Source organism: Bombina bombina, chromosome 1, assembly GCF_027579735.1.
Source record: "Bombina bombina isolate aBomBom1 chromosome 1, aBomBom1.pri, whole genome shotgun sequence".
Lineage (NCBI taxonomy): Eukaryota > Metazoa > Chordata > Amphibia > Anura > Bombinatoridae > Bombina > Bombina bombina.
The window spans coordinates 598,802,274-598,826,166 of NC_069499.1; the positions used below are offsets into that span (position 1 = coordinate 598,802,274).

A 23,893-nucleotide genomic window follows, 5' to 3' on the forward strand; every position below is an offset into this window, starting at 1 on the left:
CTGTAGTGAGTTTAACAGCCCCCAAAATTTTACCCTGACGGTTATTGTTTGTTGTCTAAAATCCCTATATTGTTTAAATAAAAGGAGAAAGTTATGGGACTTTAAAAACAAAAAAAGACCAAGGCCAATATTCATAAATGTCACTTACCAGAACACGAGGTTGTGGGGTTTGATAAGGGCACCAGTACCTCTTGATAATAACAACCAATACGCAAACCAAAAAAAGTGGCAACAACAATATAGCAACTCCTGGAGAGACAAATAACTGTCAGTGACATATATATACAATACTATCATTGTCATACAACTTGTTAGCTCTGTCTGCAAACACAACTGCTTGGCGTTGTTATCAAACACATAGCTATCTGTTACTATCTGCATTACCTGGAAATGCTGATGTTTTGGGGAACAATGTCTCACATTTTCGCCCCCCTACCGTTTTCTCCCTCTTGGGGAAGGTTACATTCACACAGAACTGACCACCATGGGGCAATGGTATGAACAAGGAGAGTGTCTGGGGGTACTTGATCACAATGTGAGTATTCTGTGGAGAGGCAATAGTTCAGACTCTGTTTACAACTCTCAATCACAATAAGCTACCTTTTAGCACAACTCATTCGACAATACTAATCTGTCATACAAACAGCTTCTCTTTTGCGTTATCCCTCTTCCCTCACCGAGTACCTTCAAAGTTGCTATAGAGCACAACAATTTAGACAATACGCATACAGCTAGGTGTGCATAGCTTTACAAATAAGAATATCACAAATTATTGTCACTCTAGAAAAATAACTTTAGTCCCACCTTAATTGTTGTTACACCCCAATTCTTGTGTTTACATGTGTGTGTATAATCATATATATATACTGTATATATATATATATATATATATATATATATATATATATATATATATATAAGCAAACATTTTAATATATATAATTTTAGGTTTTGGATGTAATATTATTCAATGGCTCAACGTCATATTGTGTTTATAATCCTCTCTACGTACCCCACAATCCATCTCACGTTCCCAGGACTATTTTCGGCATTAAAACATGACTGCTCTTTGGGGCCTATCTATCAAGCTCTGTATGAAGCTTGAGGGCCCGTGTTTCTGTGAGCCTTCAGACTCGCCAGAAACACCAGTTATGAAGCAGCAGTCTAAAGACCACTGCTCCATAACCTGTCCGTCTGCTCTGAGGAGACATCGCCGCAATTCAACCCAATCGAATACAATCGGGTAGATTGACACCCCCTGTTAGCGGCTGAATGGCTGCAAATCTGCAGGGGGCGGCGTTGCACCAACAGTTCACAAGAGCTGCTGGTGCAATGCTCAATGCGGAGAGCGTATTGTTCTCCGCATTCAGCGAGGTCTGTCGGACATGATCCGCTGATCGGATCATGTCGGACAGACATTTAATAAATAGGCCCCTTTAACTCTAAAATGTGATTCTTTAGATGGGACACTCAAATTATATAGTGAAATATTTCTCCTTGTTGATCCTTTTCATTTTTTATTTTAATCCTTTTACGAATTTCAAGTGAATAATTTCATTGGTCTTTTTGTATTTCTTCTGTAATTTCCACTCAGCCATGAAAAGCTATTTGGAATAAAGCCAACAGAAATTTGTCATCAGACCTTTAATGTGAAAGTCCCACAAATGAAATAGGAGGAGTGATGTACCTATGGTTATAGTTATATGAGTCATTCCATGGCAAGCCTCATCATGCTAAGTTTTATATTTCTAAAATGTATTTCTCTAATTGTGTTAATGTGGATTTGGACAGATTGCAGAGAAAAGAGCAGATTACAATGTTTTACAATTTGCCATTTAAATCTTTAACTCAGCTCTGATTTTGGCTTTCTTGCTGAGACAGCTTTCCAGTTTATTAAAAGTACATCTGTTTGAATTGGTTACCCTCTCTGGGTTTTGTATATGCCACATTAATAACAAAAACAAAGATGAATTTCATATATCCTAACTGGGTAAACACATGAAAAGTCATAAAAAATTGCTTTTGGAGGATTTTTGGAGTCATAATTTTGCAGCCAATAAGAAATATCTTGTGCATGCTTATTCATTATTGCTGATTGCTGTCTTGTTTGCGTAGTTGCAGTTTCTTTGCTATTACTAGCAAGCTTAAAGGGATGAGAAAGTCAAAATTAAACTTGCATGATTCAGATAGAGCATGTCATGAAAGAAAATTTTGGGGTTTACTGTCCCTTTAATTCAAAATACATGAGCAATGTGTGCTTTGCAATCATTTATTTTTTCTCAGCTTATGAAGTCCAAACACTTAATAGCAATCATGAATGAACATTCTAATTACCATATTTTATTTCAAACGTGTTAAATAGTTTAAAACTCCTTTTTGAGAAACTTGTTAACAGGGGGCTTTCAGTGATGTCTGATAGACTTGAAAAGCATTAGTGAGGGTTCTCAGAGCATGTGAATGGAATTCTTACAGATTGTAAGTTAAAAGTAAAATGTTATCGCTCTAGCAAGCTAACATCTGGAGGTTGGATAAGGTAACCATGCTAACTTCCTTTCCCCATCTATGGGGTGTGCTAAAAAGAATCTTCTGGCTTTCCCTCAAGTGCTAACCCAAAGTTGAGCTAGGACAATTGTGCTAAAGGTGTGTTAAGAAACATAATTTATGCTTACCGATTCAGTTCTTTCATGATGGTAAGAGTCCATGATCCATTACTCCAGGGAATTACCCTTCCCTACCACTAGGAGGAGACTCCAGAAAAAGCTCTATAAAACCCCTCCCACCTCACATATACCTCAGTCTAACGTATAGCCAAGCAAAATGAGGTAGGAAAAAGCCATAAGAGCAATAAAAGGAGCAGGGAAAAAAGACATAGGGTGGGGACTTGTGTACTCTAACCACCATTCAAGAAATTAATTTGTCAGGTAAGCATAAATTATGTTTTCTTGCATACAGGTGGTGAGAGTCCAGGATCCATTACTCCTGGGAACTAATACCCAGGCTGTGGAGTCCACGAGTGATGAGATATAAAGGGTGGGATAGAAACATCAGATCTATCTCTAGGAGACCCCAAAGACGTCTGAGAAAAATATCTGCTTCCCAGTTGTTCACTCCTGGAATATAAACTGCAGAGACTAGGCAAGAATTGACTTCTGCCCATGAAAAACCCTTAAAGGGACAGTCTACACTAATTTTTTTCTTATTTAAAAAGATAGCTAATCCCTTTATTACCCATTCCCCGTTTTTGCATAACCAACACAGTTATATTAATATACTTTTTACCTCTGTGATTACCTTGTATCTAAGCCTTTGCAGACAGCCTCCTTATCTAAGTGCCTTTGACAGACATGCAGTGCAGTCAATCAGTGAAGACTCCTAAATAACTTCACGGGAGTGAGCACAATGTTATCTATATGACACATGTGAACTAGCACAGTCTAACTGTGAAAAACTTTCAAAATTCTCTGAGCTAGGAGGCGGTTTTCAACTGTTTAGAAATCAGTTTGAGCCTAGCTAGGTTTAGCTTTTCAAAATTACCACCAAGGGAACAAAGCAAATTTGATGATAAAAGTAAATTGGAAAGTTGTTTAAAATTGCATGCCCTATCTGAATCATGACAGTTTAGTTTTGACTTTACTGTCCCTTTAACTAAAGTGCTAAAAAGTACACTAACACCCATAAACTACCTATTAACCCCTAAACCGAGGCCCCCCCACATCGCAAACACTAAAATACATTTTTTTAACCCCTAATCTGCCGACCGGACATCGCCGCCACCTACATTATACCTATGAACCCCTAATCTGCTGCCCCTAACATCGCCGACACCTATATTATATTTATTAACCCCTAATCTGCCCCCCCCAACGTCGCCGCCACCTACCTAGAATTATTAACCCCTAATCTGCCGACCGGAAATCGCCGCCACTTTAATAAATGTATTAACCCCTAAACCGCCACACTCCCGCCTGCAAACACTAGTTAAATTTTAATTGGTGAGAGTAAGAAGAGACTTGCTCTAAAAAGAATACACTTGTAGCACTCTAAGTGGCTGTTGAGTAGATACAGTTAATCAGGACATTGGTTTTGAACTTGTGGAAGTGGATATAAATATCATAAAATAGGAAAAAATTCTTAAAAACACTCTTAAGTATCCTCAGTGGAATTAATTAATAGATACTTTCTTTTTAATAAATTACTGAGATATGTATGCACGTATAACCTAATATTTGTTCACCCTTGACCAACAGTTGTAATCTGTGTATATATATATATGTGTTTCTTAAAGTAACCGCAAAGGTTAATTGTTGATAAGTTTGTCCACAGTAGGTCAATTTATACTCATAGATATTAACGATGGTTATTGTATGTTAATCACATATGCATTAATTCAAATATTTATAATATTTAATAATTAAACAAGTAGTGCCGTTGGTCTCTTTTTGCTGTTCATAACTAGTTAAATTTTATTAACCCCTAATCTGCCATCCCTAACATCGCCGACACCTACCTACATTTATTAACCCCTAATCTTCCGACCCCAACGTCGCCGCCACTATAATAAATTTATTAACCCTTAAACCTAAGTCTAACCCTAAGTCTAACCCCCCCAACTTAAATATAATTTAAATTAAACAAAATAAATTTATTACAATTAAATAAATTATTCCTATTTAAAACTAAATACTTACCGATAAAATAAACCCTAAGCAAGCTACAATATAACTAATAGTTACATTGTAGCTAGCTTAGGGTTTATATTTATTTTACAGGCAACCTTGTATTTATTTTAACTACGTACAATAGTTATTAAATAGTTATTAACTATTTAATAACTACCTAGCTAAAATAAGTACAAAATTACCTGTAAAATAAATTCTAACCTAAGTTACAATTACACCTAACACTACACTATCATTAAACTAATTACCTAAACTACCTACAATTAAATTAAATAAACTAAATTACGAAAAAAACACCCACTAAATTACAGAAAATAAAAAAAGAATTAAAAGAATTTTAAACTAATTACACCTAATCTAATCCCCCTAATAAAATAAAAAGCCCCCCAAAATAATAAAATTCCCTACCCTATACTAAATTACAAATAACCCTTAAAAGGGCCTTTTGCGGGGCATTTCCCCAAAGTAATTAGCTCTTTTACATGTAAAAAAAAATATAATACCCCCCCAACATTAAAACCCACCACCCACACACCACTACTCTAAAACCCGCCCAATCCCCCTTAAAAAAACCTAACACTAACCCCCTGAAGATCACCCTACCTTGAGCCGTCTTCTCCCAGCCGGGCACAAGTGGTCCTCCATACAGCAGAAGTCCTCATCTGATCGGGGCAGAAGAGGTCCTCCAGATGGCAGAAGTGTTCATCCAGGCGGCATTTTCTATCTTCATCCTTCCGGAGCGGAGCGGGTCCATCTTCAATCCAGCCGACGCGGAGCATCCTCTTCAAATGAAGTCCTAACGAAGAATGAAGGTTCCTTTAAGTGACGTCATCCAAGATGGCGTCCCTTCAATTCTGATTGGCTGATAGAATCCTATCAGCCAATCGGAATTAAGATAGGAAAAATCCTATTGGCTGATGCTATCAGCCAATCGGATTGAAGTTCAATCCAATTGGCTGATCCAATCAGCCAATAGGATTGACCTTGCATTCTATTGGCTGATTGGAACATGCCGCCTGGATGAAGAGTTCTGCCGGTCTGGATGTCCTCTTCTGCCCCGATCGGATGAAGACTTCTGCCCCTCTGGAGGTCCACTTGTGCCCGGCTGGGTGAAGATGGCTCAAGGTAGGGTGATCTTCAGGGGGTTAGTGTTAGGTTTTTTTAAGGGGGGATTGGGTGGGTTTTAGAGTAGCGTTGGGTGTGTGGGTGGTGGGTTTTAATGTTGGAGGGGGGTATTGTATTTTTTTTACAGGTAAAAGAGCTGATTACTTTGGGGCAATGCCCCGCAAAAGGCCCTTTTAAGGGCTATTTGTAATTAAGTATAGGGTAGGGTATTTTTTTATTTGGGGGGGCTTTTTTATTTTATTAGGTGGATTAGATTAGGTGTAATTAGTTTAAAATTCTTGTAATTCTTTTTTTATTTTCTGTAATTTAGTGTTTTTTTCCCCGTAATTTAGTTTATTTCATTTAATTGTAATTAATTGTAGGTAGTTTAGGTAATTAGTTTAATGATAGTGTAGTGTTAGGTGTAATTGTAACTTAGCTTAGGATTTATTTTACAGGTAATTTTGTACTTATTTTAGCTAGGTAGTTATTATATAATAACTATTAAATATAACTATATTATTATATTATAACTATTGTACCTAGTAAAATAAATACAAAGTTGCCTGTAAAATAAATATAAACCCTAAGCTAGCTACAATGTAACTATTAGTTATATTGTAGCTAGCTTAGGGTTTATTTTATCGTTAAGTATTTAGTTTTAAATAGGAATAATTTATTTAATTGTAGTAAATTTATTTCATTTAATTTAAATTATATTTAAGTTAGGGGGGGTTAGACTTAGGGATAGACTTAGGTTTAGGGGTTAATAAATGTATTATAGTAGCGGCGATGTTGGGGTCGGAAGATTAGGGGTTAATAAATGTAGGTAGGTGTCAGCGATGTTGGGGGCATCAGATTAGGGGTTCATTAGTATAATGTAGGTTGCTGCGGTGTCCGGAGCGGCAGATTAGGGGTTAATAATTATAATGTAGGTGTCAGCGATAACGGGGGCGGCAGATAAGGGGTTAATAAGTGTAAGGTTAGGGGTGTTTAGACTCGGGTTCATGTTAGGGTGTTAGGTGTAGACATAACTTTAATTTCCCCATAGGAAACAATGGGGCTGCGTTAGGAGCTGAACGCTGCTTTTTTGCAGGTGTAAGGTTTTTTTTCAGCCAGCTCAGCCCCATTGTTTCCTATGGGGAAATCGTGCACGAGCACGTTTTACCTGCTTACCGCTACCGTAAGCAGCGCTGGTATTGAGGTGAGATGTGGAGCTAAATTTTGCTCAACGCTCACTTTTCTGAGGCTAACGCCGGCTTGCAGAAAACTCGTAATACCAGCGTTGTTTAAAGGGAGCGGTAAGAAAAAAAGGAGCGTTAGCACCGCACAGCCTTACCGACAAAACTCATGATATAGCCGAATATATTTTTTAAAGGAACATTGTACACTAGATTTTTCTTTGCATAAATGTTTCGTAGATAATGTAGATAATGATTTTGCTCATGTTTAAAAAAAAAAAAAAAAATTGTGATAATTTTCAGGCTCCTAACCAAGCCGCAAAGTTTTAAATGTATACTAATGTAAAGATTCATGCTAGCTCCTGTCTAAAGGGCCTTTTCATATGCAGGGGAGGGGAAGTGCCTGCTTTTTCTGCTTTCTCAGCCTATTTCAGTGGGTGTCCCAGCCTAACCTCATCAACAGTACTAAACTGTGAGCTTCTAAGTAAGTTTTTAAAAGGTTTTATACTGGATTTTTAAATCAGTGCATGTGCATATTATTCTTTACACTAGTGTCTATTATATGCAGTTCTATGAAAATTACAACCAAACTTGTTTTCTGATTTAATGAAAAGTTAAACAATATTTCTCAATTCACACTTTTAAACTTTTCAACAAGTACTGATTCTAAATATATATAATTAAAATGTTGCTTTATGGAAGGGGCGTGTTCACGGTACTACTGAGAACGGTTGCATATTCAGGAGCTTCTGTGGATAAAACAATAATCCGCTGGTTACTGCTTCAATCCTATAGCATCCACCAAATATAAGAGATCTCCCAAGTACTCTGCATATAGCAGTCACAAGAAATATCTAATTTGCTGTACCGGAGCAGTGACTCAGACTTTCAGTGTCGGTTAGTTATTAGGCAGCGCACCTCCCCTACCCCCAGAGGTCTGGGGTATTCATTAAGCCATCTCTGAACAACAGTACTCCGTAGCTTTACTTCATAACTGCTGGTCTATTATTCTATACATGCACTGGGGTATTAATTAAGCCATCTCTGAACAACAGTACACTGTAGCTTTACTTCATAACTGCTGGTCTATTATTCTATACATTCTATACATGCACTGGGGTATTAATTAAGCCATCTCTGAACAACAGTACACCGTAGCTTTACTTCATAACTGCTGGTCTATTATTCTATACATTCTATACATGCACTGGGGTATTAATTAAGCCATCTCTGAACAACAGTACACCGTAGCTTTACTTCATAACTGCTGGTCTATTATTCTATACATTCTATACATGCACTGGGGTATTAATTAAGCCATCTCTGAACAACAGTACACCGTAGCTTTACTTCATAACTGCTGGTCTATTATTCTATACATTCTATACATGCACCGGGGTATTAATTAAGCCATCTCTGAACAACAGTACACCGTAGCTTTACTTCATAACTGCTGGTCTATTATTCTATACATTCTATACATGCACCGGGGTATTAATTAAGCCATCTCTGAACAACAGTACACCGTAGCTTTACTTCATAACTGCTGGTCTATTATTCCATACATTCTATACATGCACTGGGGTATTCATTAAGCCATCTCTGAACAACAGTACACCGTAGCTTTACTTCATAACTGCTGGTCTATTATTCTATACATTCTATACATGCACTGGGGTATTCATTAAGCCATCTCTGAACAACAGTACTCCGTAGTTTTACTTCATAACTGGTCTATTATTCTATACATTCTATACATGCACTGGGGTATTAATTAAGCCATCTCTGAACAACAGTACACCGTAGCTTTACTTCATAACTGCTGGTCTATTATTCTATACATTCTATACATGCACTGGGGTATTCATTAAAGGGACATGCAACCCAAATGTTTTCTTTCACGATTTAGAAAGAGCATACAATTATAAACAACTTTCTAAATTACTTCTATTATCTATTTTGCTTAATTCTCTTGATATTATTTGCTGAAAAGCATATCTAGATATGCTTAGTAGCTGCTGATTGGTAGCTGCACATAGATGCCTCCTGTGATTGGTTCACCGTGTGCATTGCTATTTCTTCATTAAAGTATATCTAAAGAATGAAGCAAATTAGGTAATAGAAGTAAATTGGAATGTTATTTAAAATTATATTCTCTACCTTAATCATAAAAGAAAATGTTTGGGTATAGTGTCCCTTTAAGCCATCTCTGAACAACAGTACACCGTAGCTTTACTTCATAACTGCTGGTCTATTATTCTATACATTCTATACATGAACTGGGGTATTAATTAAGCCATCTCTGAACAACAGTACACCGTAGCTTTACTTCATAACTGCTGGTCTATTATTCTATACATTCTATACATGCACTGGGGTATTCATTAAGCCATCTCTGAACAACAGTACACCGTAGCTTTACTTCATAACTGGTCTATTATTCTATACATGCACCGAAATAAGTGGATCATGGGCAAATCAACACAACCCACAAGCATGATGGGACAGGATTTATTGAACCACCTGGATAACCCATATCAGCAATTAGAGACCCATATACAATCTATCATTGATAGAAACTCGTTCAACCATTGTACACCCATTTGGGATCTGGAATCGAATAAATATTTGAGTAACACAACTTTGAGTCAGATATTAACCAAGGCCTCATCTACCCCTGCAGATAACAGAGAAATATATGTTTTGGTGATGAAAAACATCACTTATAATAAGAGGATCTATTGGAATGGCTCTATCACAAAATCACTGACTACATTGCCAATAGCATTTAGTAGAGTGACAGTACGGCCTCTGAAAGGGGTCATTTCCAATCCATCTGCTGTTCTTAATAGTGCACAGTCTGCAATAAAGCCGAATGGCAAGTCAATGATCTCCGGAGCAAATCTACAGGGACACATTTATAACAATGATCCAAAACAAGCTCAGCAGCCTTCTGCTGACAAACCTACAAAACCTCCTATATTTTTAAAGAAATACTACCAGAGGCTGGATTTTTTTCATAACATAACTATGAATAATCCCATTTACTGGCCTCTCTTAGAGGTTTTAGAACTTGGATAATAGGAGTGTGTAAACTCAGTATCATTTATCATAACCAGTAAAAAGTTTTTATATGTTTTGTGTTATGTTTATAGTCTTACTGTTGAAGTAATAACCGTTTAGACCTACTAGTTGATAACCTGATTCCATTTTTCATATTCTTCATAAGGTGATTGTGCTCAAAACATTAATCTCTGCATAACAGACATGGGTAGTTTCATTATATCAAAGGATTATGTCAAAAGGATTGGTCATTTTCAAAATTCAATTAAATTACATTTACAACCTGTGTATCAACATGGCCACTTTTGCCTATATGTATACACATGCTCCTGCTATGCCCTGTGGCCAGCGGCGGATGCCATGTTTTGTGGCTGAGAGTAACAATATTATTTTTGTTGGTCTCTGTTAGTATATCTTATTATAAAGCTTATATTCTCATCTTATATCACTTTTGTAGAACTATATATCGTATTTCCTAAATATTTTAATATGTGGAACAAATAGATTTTTCTCACTATTTTACTTTATTACATTTAATTGTATGAATTACATCATACTAACATACTACTGATGCTTCTGCACTTTAATAGCAGTTCTAACATTTTCAATGTATATAACACCTTTGAGGCCATAGCTATTTAACTAAACACACCCTAAGCCCTAAGTTACATATTTTTTTATTTGGCTGCAGAATCACTTTCTTAACATTTTTTTTTGTAGTTTGGATAATGTTGGTTATATGGTTTGGTCTAGAGGTGGCCTCCTTAATTTTCCTTTTCTTTTTTGGTATTTGCTTATACTTCAGTTAACCTTCATTAAAGGGACATGATACCCAAATGTTGAAGCAAGTGATGCATGCAGCATAGCTGTAAAAAGCTGACTAGAAAATATCACCTGAACATCTCTATGTATAAAAGGAAGATATTTACCTCAAAATGTCCTAAGTATTCACATCCCACTGTAATCAGGATGCTAAGTATGTATTGCGTACTTGTAACGCACGGATAATCAACCATAAGGGTCTCAAGGCGCTGCTCATTTTATCTACCTCAGAAGGATGAAAGGCTGAGTGGACCTCTCCGGGGATCAAACCTGCAACCCTCGGGTTGCTACAGAGGTCAGCCACAGTGCATTAGCATGCTGAGCTAGGATGCTAGTTCCAGGACTTCCAAGGGAGTGTGCATCTGGCATGTGCAGGCACAGTTATTGTTATTTTCCTATTCAGTTTAAGGAACTATGAAATCTCACAAGATTCCAGTGCAATATCATGAGAACACAGCAAAGCAATACATGACCTCAGCACTGCTGATGCTGATTGGCTATTGTTTTTTGTTTTTCAACTAATTTTTACAGTTATGCTGCATCACTTTCAAGTGATTTAACATATGATTATTATGTCCCTTTAAAATGTTAACACCTTTTTAAATATAATCTCTACAATCATGAGAGTGACCTAACTGATTCTGTAAGGGGAAAAAATAAGAACTGATATATTGTATGTTGAACTCTGTAAAACAGATATGAAATGAATATCTGTAATGTATATTGAAATTGTTTATCAGTTTATTTGCATTTTTGTCCTTCAAAAAATTTAATAATTTAAAAAATGTTGCTTTATGATTATAATGAAGTGTTTGTGTGTTTTACATATGTAAGTTATTCAATTCTTCAAAATCAAAAGATATTATTGGTTATTAATATAAGGCCCCAATTTATCAAAGGTCTTGCGGACCTGATCCGACACTGCGGATCAGGTCCGCAAGACCTCGCTAAATGCGGAGAGCAATACGCTCTCCGCATTTAACATTGCACCAGCAGCTCACAATGCCGCCCCCTGCTGACTCGCGGCCAATCGGCCGCCAGCAGGGAGGTGTCAATCAACCCGATCATATTCGATCGGGTTGATTTCCGGCGATTCCTGTCCGCCTGCTCAGAGCAGGCGGACAGGGTTATGGAGCTGCGGTCTTTAGACCGCTGCTTCATAAGTTGTGTTTCTGGTGAGTCTGAAGACTCGCCAGAAACACGGCCCTTCCAGCTCCGTACGGAGCTTGATAAATGGGCCTGTAGAAGTGAACTGGCTGCCTAGTTTTACTTTCATTTTATTTTTTTTGGTCTTTGCTTTGGTTATATATAGTATTTTGCTTCTTTCAAAGGCTGTAAAAAAATCCCCTTAAAAAGCTTAGAATACCAGTTTCTTACAGTTTTCCCTTTTTCATATCATTAGATTTTGTTGTCATATTATTTACCAACTGCAACTATTTTAATGGCTTAGAAAAAAAAGCAACAACAAATCACCCATCCTGCTGTACATTGTTTTTGTGCAGGAATTCTAATGGAATCAAATAAGGGTCTTATAAACATTGCAGAGATGTGACTAAAATCATGTAGTGAGTGTAAATACAAAGAATTAGATGGTTTGCCCTTGTATCACCCATCTACCTTAATTTTTTTTTTAAATGTGAAGATCAGGACCAGCCCATGTATTCCAATCTCTATAAGTAGCTAAAAGCTGTTTTAGCAATATCCATATAGCATACAAACACCGTTACAAATACACCCTCAATCAGAACCACCTTTCACTCACATATTGTAACCATACACTCTCAGTGATCCAGCTCACCCTCACTCAGTGCCAGTTATTCACCTAACAATAGCCTTAATGTAACCCTCCCACAATGTGCATCACTCATATATATCTTATTTATCACCCTTCACTCATATGTTAGCCACAGTGCCAGGGTTTGCACTCACGCGGTATGAGATATTATTGTCAATAGTTGCAGTCACAAAGAGGGTGTCCAGAGTACTGAAGTTCTCCAATAGGCCGTAAGGAGCAGTTTGTGGCATAAAGGGCAGAGACACTGAGATGTCCTGCTTATTATTCAAAACTATCAAGTTGAGTATGGGTGGGCCAACCGTCACTGTAAAGAAGAGAAAGGCGATAGCAGGTTAGCCCAGGCCTTAACCACAGGCTGTTCCTAAATACTAAGCTCTTCTGAAATCCAACTTGCACAGTATTACATTAAAGTGATTGCAAACTTTAACGAATTAAAGGTCAGAATTAAAAAATACTCTTAAAAACAGGGGCACTTTAATTCATTAAAGTTTACAATGATGCTTATTTTTTAAAATAATTACCCAACATAACGCCGATCTTCCGCCTGCATCTGCTGCTTAATTAGCATATCGATGACGAATACGGCTTCCTCCAATCGTTGCTTTGCCCCATGAGCTGGATACCAAAGGGGGGACACAACAATTGGAGGAAGCCGGATTCGTCATCGATCTGCTAAAGAAATCAGGAGATGCGGGCAGAGGATCGCCGTTATGTTTACCATAACGTAAAAGTAAGTATTTTAAAAAATAATAATGAATTAAAGTGCCCCTGTTTTTAAATATAATTTTTAAACATCTTAAAATAAAGTAATTCATCTATATTTATAGATAATAACAGTGATTAAAAGGGATATGGTATATGACAAGGTGTTGGACTGGGAAGGGGTTAAAGCTGTATATAAAATGCTAACGGCTCAGTGTTAGAGCGATAGCGTAAATTAGAAGTTTATGTAAGGAATCCAGATTTTAGAAAGCCCTAGGATTTTGCTCAAGCAGCTACATATTACTCTGAACTAATATGAGTGCAAAATAAAAGCACTATTCATTTAACTTGAGCAGTGTTAGTGCATAATAGTATAATAATTACCTAAATGACATAAGATATTGTTGTTTACACTTGGTACCACCCCTCTCCTAACTGTCCCATTTTAAAGATGCAAATATTCCAAAATCTAAACTATTCCGAAATCCAAACCTTTTCCAATCCCATGCAGTTTGAATAAAGGGTTTTCTACCTGTATGTGCAAAAGAGTTATAATTTTGTATACATCTAGAATGCAGATACCATAGGAAAAGTTGACTATTCCTGTTTTGGAGAACTATGCTCAGGTTATTAGTGTTGCAATAAGCCTGAGCACAGACGTAGGTTATATAGAGAACTCTACAGCATAAAATAATGGTAGCGCTATTGATTAACCTTGAGCAGTGTTAGTGTTCAACAGTGCTAACATTTTAGCGCTGCACCCCCTCCCTTTACTAAAAGGCCTGCAAAGATTTTTCCCATATGCAGTGTATTGTTCTCCCAGCTGTACCCCTTCCCCTTATAGTAGGTTGGTACTCACTATCCTTGTACAGCTGAATATGATTGGACGTATTCCAGGAGGAAGACTGGTTGCTCGGACATCGCACCTTTGCCTGATATTTTATGTAGATGTCCATCAGATGCACAGTTAGGTCAGCACGACATATACCTCTCCCACAGTCTGGTGACACATTGATCGGTTTCCACACAGAGCTGGAGCTGGATAGAAGACTTGGTTAAAAATGTTGCAACACACAGCACGGACACACCCTGTGCTTTCCCTCTGCACTCCACTAGTCACCTTCCCAGTTACTCATCCTATGTTATTGTTACCCTCCCAATTATATACCCCATGCCTTTCCCAAGAGCATGCCAATTACCCTGTATTGTGGCAATCCATCACTATGCGCTCCCATTTAGTTGCTCATTTGTTCTTTACAAATATACAAATATTTTTTTTCTTTAAAAGGACCAGTGCTGCACCACAAAAATTCACCCTGGGTTCTGTATTCCTTAACTCTGTCCTAAACGATGCATTCTTTTAGTACCCCCAATAAGTTATGATGTGTTCTGCTAGTCATTCACTCTAGTATCTCCCTAGTATCCCCAGTCATTTGCAGTTTCCCCATGCACTCATTCTTTGCTTCAAAGTTATTCATTCCAAACTAAACACCATGAGATCTCCATTGTCCATCCCAAGCTCTTCCAATCACTTTGACTTTGAACTTTCGAAATCTCTTTCCCTATGATAAACCTGATGCTATACTCCGCAATTACTCAACCTGTGTTCCCTCCATTAATTTGCACTTTGACCAACAACCATTCTCTCAGTTACTCACCTGCTCCCTCAAATCACCCACCCTGAAATTGTAACATTTCACAAAGTATGCTCTCATCAGTTACTTTTCATTTGCACAAGACCCTTATCCTTAACTCTTTTAAATACTTCTGAAGTAATTCAACTTGCAATTTTTGCTGTTAAATGCTCCACCAATGAATCGGTTAATGCTCCCCAAACCACTCACCCTGTAGTCTTCCAGCTGTTCACATCTACTAATCAGTCACCAAATTTCTCTACTAGTCACTATATGTTTCTCAATCAGTCGCACTATACTCTACCTAGTCACTCTATTTGTCCCCTCAAACAGTCACCCCACATCCTCAGTGATTCATTCTATACTCCCACCAATAAATTACCCTATGACCAGTCAATTAGTCACCATATCTTCCCATCACCCTATTCCCCCCCATAAATTATACCCCTGTGCTTCCTTCAGATTGTCACTCCATGGTCACATCATTCATCCTGCATCCTAATCAGTCAGTCAATCCATACCTTAATTAATCATTTAAACTATGCTCCAATCAGTCAGTTACTCCTCACCCCTATCAATTGGTCACTGTATGTGTCAGTAACCCCATCCCCCCAGGTTAGTCAACAATTAAGGGAATATATTGTTTTTCTACTCCTAAATGGAGTTGTTCATATGGGGGTAGTGGATACATTAAGCTTAATTCTAGGTTGTGAAGACAGTAATTGTTAGTAGTTTATTCCCTTAAAGTGATGGTAAACTCTACCATTTTTTATATTAGATCCAGAATATTAGTGATATTTTTTTTTTTTTTTTTTTAATTTATTTTTTTTTTTTATTATTTTTTTTAATATTTTTATTATAATCTTGAAAAAGTACAAAGTGCAGTGGCAGAATAAGCATTACAAGTAGGATATTCACATATATCCAAATACATTTGTCAAGAGTTTACATATATGTTAGCAAATCTAAAAGTGGGGGGGGGGGTGATGAGTCTGTTATGCCCAACTAGGCCGCCTAATCGTCCATTATTTTATATAGTGTTATATTGCATTAATCATGCATCTTTCATGGGGAGAGTCCAAGAGGGAGAGAAAAAAAAAAAAAAAAAAAAAAAAAAAAAAGGAGCAAAGTTAACATAATCTCCTCCCTTCTCACCGCCCCATCCAATCCTATCCATTTAAACCTCCAATTCGGGGCATATTCACTATATTTGAATGTTAATAATACCTTCTATGTTAGCAGTAAAGTCTCTACCCTGATCTAGAATAAAGTCTTTCCAAGTTTTTAAATATGAGTTATCTTTCTTCCTTTCAAGCCTATAGTCATGGGCTGCTATTATTGCACTATCAGAAAGGAGATTTTTTGCTTCTTTGATTGATGGAGCTCGTGGTTTGCACCAGTTGTCAAAAATAAGTTTTCTGAGGTTAAGTATCGCAGTTAGAATGAATCTCTTTTTATTCCCCCATGAAATACAGGGGTTCAGTAATATTATAGAATTTATTGAAAGCCTCACTTCAATATTTATCATTTGGGAAAGAAGATAGGCTACCTTATGCCAAAATTGGTTTACTTTCGGGCATTCCCACAGTAGGTGACCCAGATCTGGATCATTTAAATGGCACTTAATACAAAAAATTTTAACATTACAATTCCACTTAGCTACCCGCCGTGGGGTGAGGTAGTCTCTATTGATAATCTTAAACTGCGTTTCTCTTAGATAGGTTGAAGGGGAGATAGCTAACGCAGTCTTTAAACTGTTCTCTAGTTGATCTATAGGGTCTATCAAGCTTACTACCTTTCCCCAATATGCCTTCGCCCGTTGTATATATTTTTCCGTCTCTGCCGATCTTAAAATTTTATATATAGAAGTCACGGAACACTTTTCCATTTTAAGATGATCCATTAATGGGTGGTCTTGGAAAGTCTGAGGAAACAGATACAGTAATTTTCGTATATAGTCTGTGGCTTGCAAAAAGTAGAACATATGTTTCTTCTGTGCTGCCGGAAAGATATTTTGAAATTCTGTAAATTTATGAAATTTTCTAGTCTTAAAATCATAGAACTCTGCAATCGAGAGAGCTTTGGAAGGTGACCATAGACTAAAAGGGTTAGCTGAGTTACCTAGTGGAAAGTGCCAATTACCTTGAATAGGTAGCCATTTAGAGACCGCTGTGGGATGTCCAAGCAACTTCATGGTATTCCTCCATGCTTTTAAGATATCCTTCAATAAGGGGTGGTTAGCAATTGTATTGCCCAAAATCTTATTTGTTGCATGTACTATAAAGCCCATAGAATAGGGAGCACATATGTGTTCTTCTAAGTACTTATTAGATAGTTTAAATGACTGAAAAAGCCATTCAATTGGAAATCTTATTAATGTTGCTAAATTGTACCATTCCAGGTTTGGAAGTGATAGCCCCCCTCCCAAATATGGTTGGTATAGTATTTCCAATTTTATTCTGGGTTTTCTCCCACTCCAAAGAAAATATCTCAGTGCCCGATTAAAGCGCCATAGGTCCATTTTTTTTATAAGCAAGGGAAGCATTCTACATGGGTATAAAATTTTTGGGACTATGAACATTTTATAGAGATTAACTTTACCCGAGATTGAAACCGGTAACGCTGCCCAACTTCTTAATTTCATCATGGTTTCTTGGAGGACTGAAAGAATATTGTCGCGATACCAGTCATCTGGGTTAACAGAGAGTTTCAAGCCTAGATATTCCAAGGCATTAGATTCAATAAATTCAAAGGTTTGCTGTTTATTACTCCTTTTCAACCAAATTGCCTTTGATTTTGCCAAATTAGTTTTGTACCCTGAGACATTGCCATAATCCTTTAAAAGTTCTAAGACTATGTCCATGGTATCTTTTGGATTACTGACATACAAAAGTAAATCATCGGCAAATAGGGATATTCTTAGCAATTCCTTACCTATATTAATTCCTGTAAGAAGTTCCCTTAATTTGATTGCCAGTGGCTCCAGAACTAAATTGAAAAGTAGGGGTGAAAGAGGACACCCCTGTCTCGTGCCTCTAGAAAGTGTAAAAGATTGAGTTAACTCATTATTGATCATAATTGATGCCTTTGCATCTGAATAGATGTTTCTAATAAAGGTACAGAACTTACTTCCAAATCCGTATTTAACCATAACTTTGAACATAAATGGCCATTCCACTCTGTCGAAGGCCTTCTCTGCATCCAAAGATAGCAGGAAGGCCTCCGGCAGAGCAGAATCCCCGTCACTGTACTGAGAGATAGCATGGAGTATCTTTCTAATACTTTTCTCAGATGATCTTCCACTCACAAATCCCACCTGATCCTCGTGTATAATTTTAGGTGCAATTAGCTTCAATCTTTCTGCCAAAATCTTCATCATAATCTTATAATCAAGATTCAGCAGGGATATCGGTCTGTAAGCTGTAAGATCTAGGGGATCCTTATTAGGTTTAGGGATTAGTACAATGTTTGCTCTCTTAAAATCTTCCGATACCCTGATGTTTTCTTCAAAGTACCCTTTGTATAGGTCCTTTAGGACTGGAGTAATTTTTTCTAATAGTACCATATAAAACTCCAAGGGCAGGTTGTCTGGGCCAGGAGATTTTCCTCTAGCTAATGATTTAATGACCCTTACTATCTCCTGGTCACTTATAGGCTTATCTAGAGCTTCCAAGTCTGTTCCTGATATCAATGGTATCTTAATAGAATCTAAAAATCGATCAATGTCTTCTGCTTGTGGTTGTTGTGAAGCATAAAGGTCTGTGAAAAAATTACGGAATAAGAGAGCCATTTGTTCCTGATCTGAGGTGATACTCTTATCTTTTCTAATAGCCACAATAGGCTTTCTCTGAGTTTGTGTTTTAAAGATGGATGCTAAGAATTTGCCTGCTTTATTGCCATATCTTTTAAATTTGGCTGCTTTGATTTGTATTGATTCTTGGGCTTGTTGTAATAGAAAATGATCCCTATTTTTTTTATTAGAGAAGTAAATTTCTCTGTTTACTATAGTTGGGTTCTGCATATAACTAGCATAAGCCTCTTTAAGTTTATTAGATAGATCATGGTATCTAGAAACTTGCTTCTTTTTTAATCTCGCCATATATGATATTATCTCTGCTTTTAGATATACTTTAGCCGTTTCCCAGAAAATAAGTGTATTATTTCTACTGTGAGCATTAAAGGAGCAGTAATCTTCCCAGGCCTTTTCCAAAAAGGACTTAAATTTATCTGAGTTGGCTAAATAGACTGGGAAGAAAAAAGAGTTAGATGTATAAGATTTCTTAACTTGAATTTGTAATATTACAGGGGCATGGTCGGAAAGAGTGAAGTCCAGAATTTCACATTTAGAGATTCTAGGAGCCAAGATTTCTGATACTAGGTATAGATCTAGTCTAGACATGGTATTATGGGATTTAGAATGGCATGTAAACTCCCGAGAATTAGGGTTCATAGTTCTCCAAATGTCTATAAGATTAGTTGATTGGGTCAATAGACTAAAGATTTTTTCTTCATATTTATGATGGGTTCTTGTATAACTCCCTTTTTTCCTGCTTAGGCCCATTCTAGTTCTATCAATGCTCGAGTTAGGGGTAATATTAAAATCCCCTGTTATAATTATTTTATCTTTTGCAAACTTCAAGATATTCTTAATTAACCGGGTCCAGAATGCAACATCAGGACTATTGGGGCCATACAAGTTAACTATTAAGAAGAATTGGTTTTGAATCTTCATTCTAACCATTATATACCTGGCCTCTCTATCTTTCACTACTTTAATGATTTCTTGTCCAAGGTTTTTATGGATCAAGATCATCACCCCTCTGGCTGCTTTCCTATATGAAGCGAAAAATGTTTGCGAAAACCCACGTATCTTAAATTTGTTATGTTCGGCATCGGAGAGATGGGTCTCCTGTAGACAAATGATGTCCAGTGCCTTCTTACTTAGAAAATTTATCACCGCTTTCCTTTTAATGGGGGAGTGAATTCCTCCCACATTCCATGAGATAACCTTTATCTTCTAACTATATTTATTTTTGAAGCTAGGTTTGCAGGATATCTTATCGCTAAATAGAGAGATGGAATGAAACCCAAATTGGAAGGCGCAACACTGTATATAAAAAATTGCCCAAGGATATGTGGATGGGTAGGAGAGAGAGGAGGAGAAAGGAAAAAAAAAAAAAAAAAAAAAAAAAAGAAAAAAGAACCACAGACATACACATTTATAACAAAAAGAAAAATGGTGATATAAACCAGTAGATAGAATTTGTACATCAAATCATTTCTATCGTCGGAGTTAAATCCTTCAAAAACAATTTCACAAAAATAAATCAAAGTATATATCCTAACCTTAATTAAAATTGTGGTGCATATCTCAATTCCTAATACATAAATACCTTTATACATTGTATCTATAGAACAGTGAAAATCGTGTTTACTGAGTGAAGCTGGAACCATTTCTATAACAACAAATAAACTTTTTTAGTTCAATTTCACAAAATTGTGTCAAAATATTCGTAATATCATCATCGGGTGCACCTTTCGTGTGTGTTTCAAAAAAAAAGAACCACAGACATACACATTTATAACAAAAAGAAAAATGGTGATATAAACCAGTAGATAGAATTTGTACATCAAATCGTTTCTATCGTCGAAGTTAAATCCTTCAAAAACAATTTCACAAAAATAAATCAAAATATATATCCTAACCTTAATTAAAACTATGGTGCATATCTCAATTCCTAATACATAAATATCTTTATACATTGTATCTATAAAACAGTGAAAATCGTGTTTACTGGGTGAAGCTGAAACCATTTCTATAACAACAAATAAACTTTTTTAGTTCAATTTCACACAAAAAAAAAAAAAAAAAAAAAAAAAATATTTATAAATCAATAAATCAAGGACTCTCATTAAATCAAGCTCAATGTTTTGATTCATTCTCTAAGAACAATTGTGCGGCTTCTGGGGTTTCAAATATATAGGTATTGGGTCCAGACTTAATTCTAAGTTTGGCAGGGTACATTAAGGAAAAAAATCTCTTCTCCTGTGCTAGTTGAGAACAAATAGGGGAAAATTTCCTCCTTTTAAGTGAAGTCTCTGCTGAGAAGTCCTGGAATATTAGGATTCTAGCTCCATTAAATTGTAGGGGTTGTTGTTTTCTGAATGCTTGAATAAGCTCATTCTTTCCTTGGTAGTTAAGATATTTGGCAATCACTGGTCGCGATCTCTTTATGCCTTGCTCCGTCCCCTCTTGCTCTCTACCCAATCTGTGCACTCTTTCCACAGTGAACAATGACTTTTGTTGTTGAATAGCCATCAGACTTGGGAGAGTTTCTTCCACGAACTTTTTTAGATCCTGAGATTTTACTGTTTCAGGCAGCCCAATTATTCGCAGGTTGTTGCGCCTTGCTCTGTTTTCGGAGTCTTCCATCTTATTTGTAAGAATTTTGTTTTGTGAGATTACTTCTTCCAACTTTGCATTTAATATGGTTTGACTATCCTCATAGTCTGAAATCCTTTGTTCCAAATAACTTATTCTCTCATTTTGAGCTCTTATTTCCCCCATGATGGCCTCTAGTCGTGCATTCACTTCTTCGATCTTAGGTATAATCAGCTCGGATACCTGCATAGCAATTGTTGTGGCATCCAAGGCCTCAGAAGTTTTTTCTTCTGCGCAGGATTTATTAGGAGAATTTATTGATTTATTGATCTTCTTGTCTATGACCTTTAACTTAGGAGACATTTTTTGCTGCTTAAAATACTTATCCATCAATCAAATACTAGGTGGATTTAGATAGCCACTCTTATATGTTTTAATGGCATTTTAAAATCTTTATAGTATGTCTCCAAGCCAGTAAGAAAAGGGAAGAAAAAAAAACAGATAGAAAGCAGTATGTTTTTCTCACCCCTGTTTTTACACTTCTACACAGGCGGATAATTGGCTTTATAAATCCCTTTTCTCCCTTTCTTAGCAATGGAATTAGCGATTTATATAAGATGGAGAGAGGATAGTTTGTTAAAAAAAAAGTGGCAGTAATTCACAATATAGAATATATTTCAACAGTCACAGCAATTTGCTATAGTTTTAAGTCTCCAGCCTTGGGCTCTTTACCTCTCTCCATGTATCCAGGTGTCCATGCATCCAGGGCCCATACAGCCCTATCATCCGGGGGTGAAAGCCTCCCTGTGAGAGACTAAGTGCAGTCCAGGATCCTCCTCCTACCACTTCCACTCCTGGTTCTGCTCCTAGGTCAGGGCACCTGCTCCTCACACGCCCATAGACCTTTCCCGTGCTTTGTGACTGCAGCTTCGCCACCACCTCTGCCCGGCGTTACTCACAGGCCCCACTGTTGGACCGGACTGGCCTCACGGTATCCATCCAGCAGTATGCCTCCCTAAAGCAGGGCTGGAGACATGGCCTGATATCCGCCGTAATTCCGTCTCCTTACCACCTTAGGAGTAGCGTCGGCTAACTCACATGTGCAGCTCTGCTCTGCACCTCGCCGCGCTGCGTGATGACGTCACACTTGCACCTCCCCCCGACAGCTGACATTCTTACTGCAAACACTTTGTGGCAAGAGCTCATTAGTGATATTTTAGATAGAGTTTAATTAATCAGTAGTATGATGAATTGCACTTTAACTTACTTTTTAATGTAGATATGAAATTCAAATTCCCCACACCCGTCGCCCACTTCAAAAGTCAATTTTTCTGTGAGCTAACGGTCTGAATTGTTCTCCAATCAGCGCTCCAGCTATAACAAAAGTGCCATATGGGTAGAGCACTGACTGGACAAACAATTCAAACCTTTATCTCACAGAAAATGTTATTTTTGTAGTGACCACTGACCGGTGGAGCGTGGGAATTTGAATTTCATACCTACATTAAAACTTAAGTTATAGCGCAACTTCATTACATCTGATCAATTAAACTCCATCTAAAATATCACTAATATTCTGGTTCTGATTTTAAAAAGGGGAGAGTTTACCATCACTTTAAGGTTTGCCGTGTCGTGAAAGTATACATTAATTAATTAATATGAAAGTATACATTAATATCTACAGATCCCCCTCTTCAATGTAAATATTGTGTTAATTTGTTTTGCAGCCTCAGTAGTCATTTAGAATATTGCATAGTTATACGGCATTATTAAGTTGTGTTTTTCTTATCATACTGAGAGTTTACCAATATTTATTAGGATCCATATTTCAAGTTTTTAAAGGTCTAGCTGTTGTAGGCATATACCCCTCATAGTTACACTATGAAAATAATGACTTTTTCTCATAGGACCTGATTCTCTGAAGCTCTCTGGTCTGTTGAGATTATATCTAAGAAGTTTCATCAATACTGCAAGTTCTCTCAAATCTTGTATGAAAGGCATCTTTAGATTGAGAGCTGTTTATCTTGCAATGCAGGGTTATGGATGTGAAGGAGTGACCTCAGTCGGGTTAGCCACTCCAAATAAATTTTTTAAAACAAACCTCATTCAGTTGGTTAGATCTTTGTTAGATCAGGTTAGATCAATTGTTATTTTCATTAGATCTAGGATACAAGAAGTGGAATTAACAATTATTTGGTAGGTGGGCTAACCCATCAACAATCCCTCCTTAACAAAAAAATTGACAAAAAGTTATACAATTTGATAGAACTTTGTTAGATCAGGCATAATCAGTCAGTTGATTTGTCAGATCTAACACTTAAAAATGTAAGGTAAAAAAATCATTCAGGCTTATAGATCTTTGTAAGATCAGGTTAGATCAAGTGTTTATTATGTTAAATCTAACAAGCAAAAGCTGATATTAACAATTATTAGGTGAAGGATAACCCGCCATCAGCCCCCTTAAAGGGACACTCAAGTCAAAATAAACTTTTATGATTCAGAAAGAGCATGCAGTTTTAAGACACTTTCCA

At 36.9% G+C, this 23,893-nt stretch overlaps 1 protein-coding gene across 2 annotated transcripts in view; it reads right to left on the reverse strand.

The window, feature by feature from the left end:
- LOC128645719 (uncharacterized) overlaps positions 1-23,893 on the reverse strand; it is an 84,026-nt gene that overhangs the window by 3,675 nt on the left and 56,458 nt on the right. For both annotated transcript variants that reach the window (XM_053698926.1, XM_053698927.1), the window contains exons 4-7: positions 14,206-14,384; positions 12,779-12,948; positions 385-544; positions 149-249 (exon numbers count right to left, since the gene is read on the reverse strand). In XM_053698926.1, the coding sequence (XP_053554901.1) occupies positions 149-249; positions 385-544; positions 12,779-12,948; positions 14,206-14,384 (610 nt within the window). The remainder of the gene's footprint in view (positions 1-148; positions 250-384; positions 545-12,778; positions 12,949-14,205; positions 14,385-23,893) is intronic.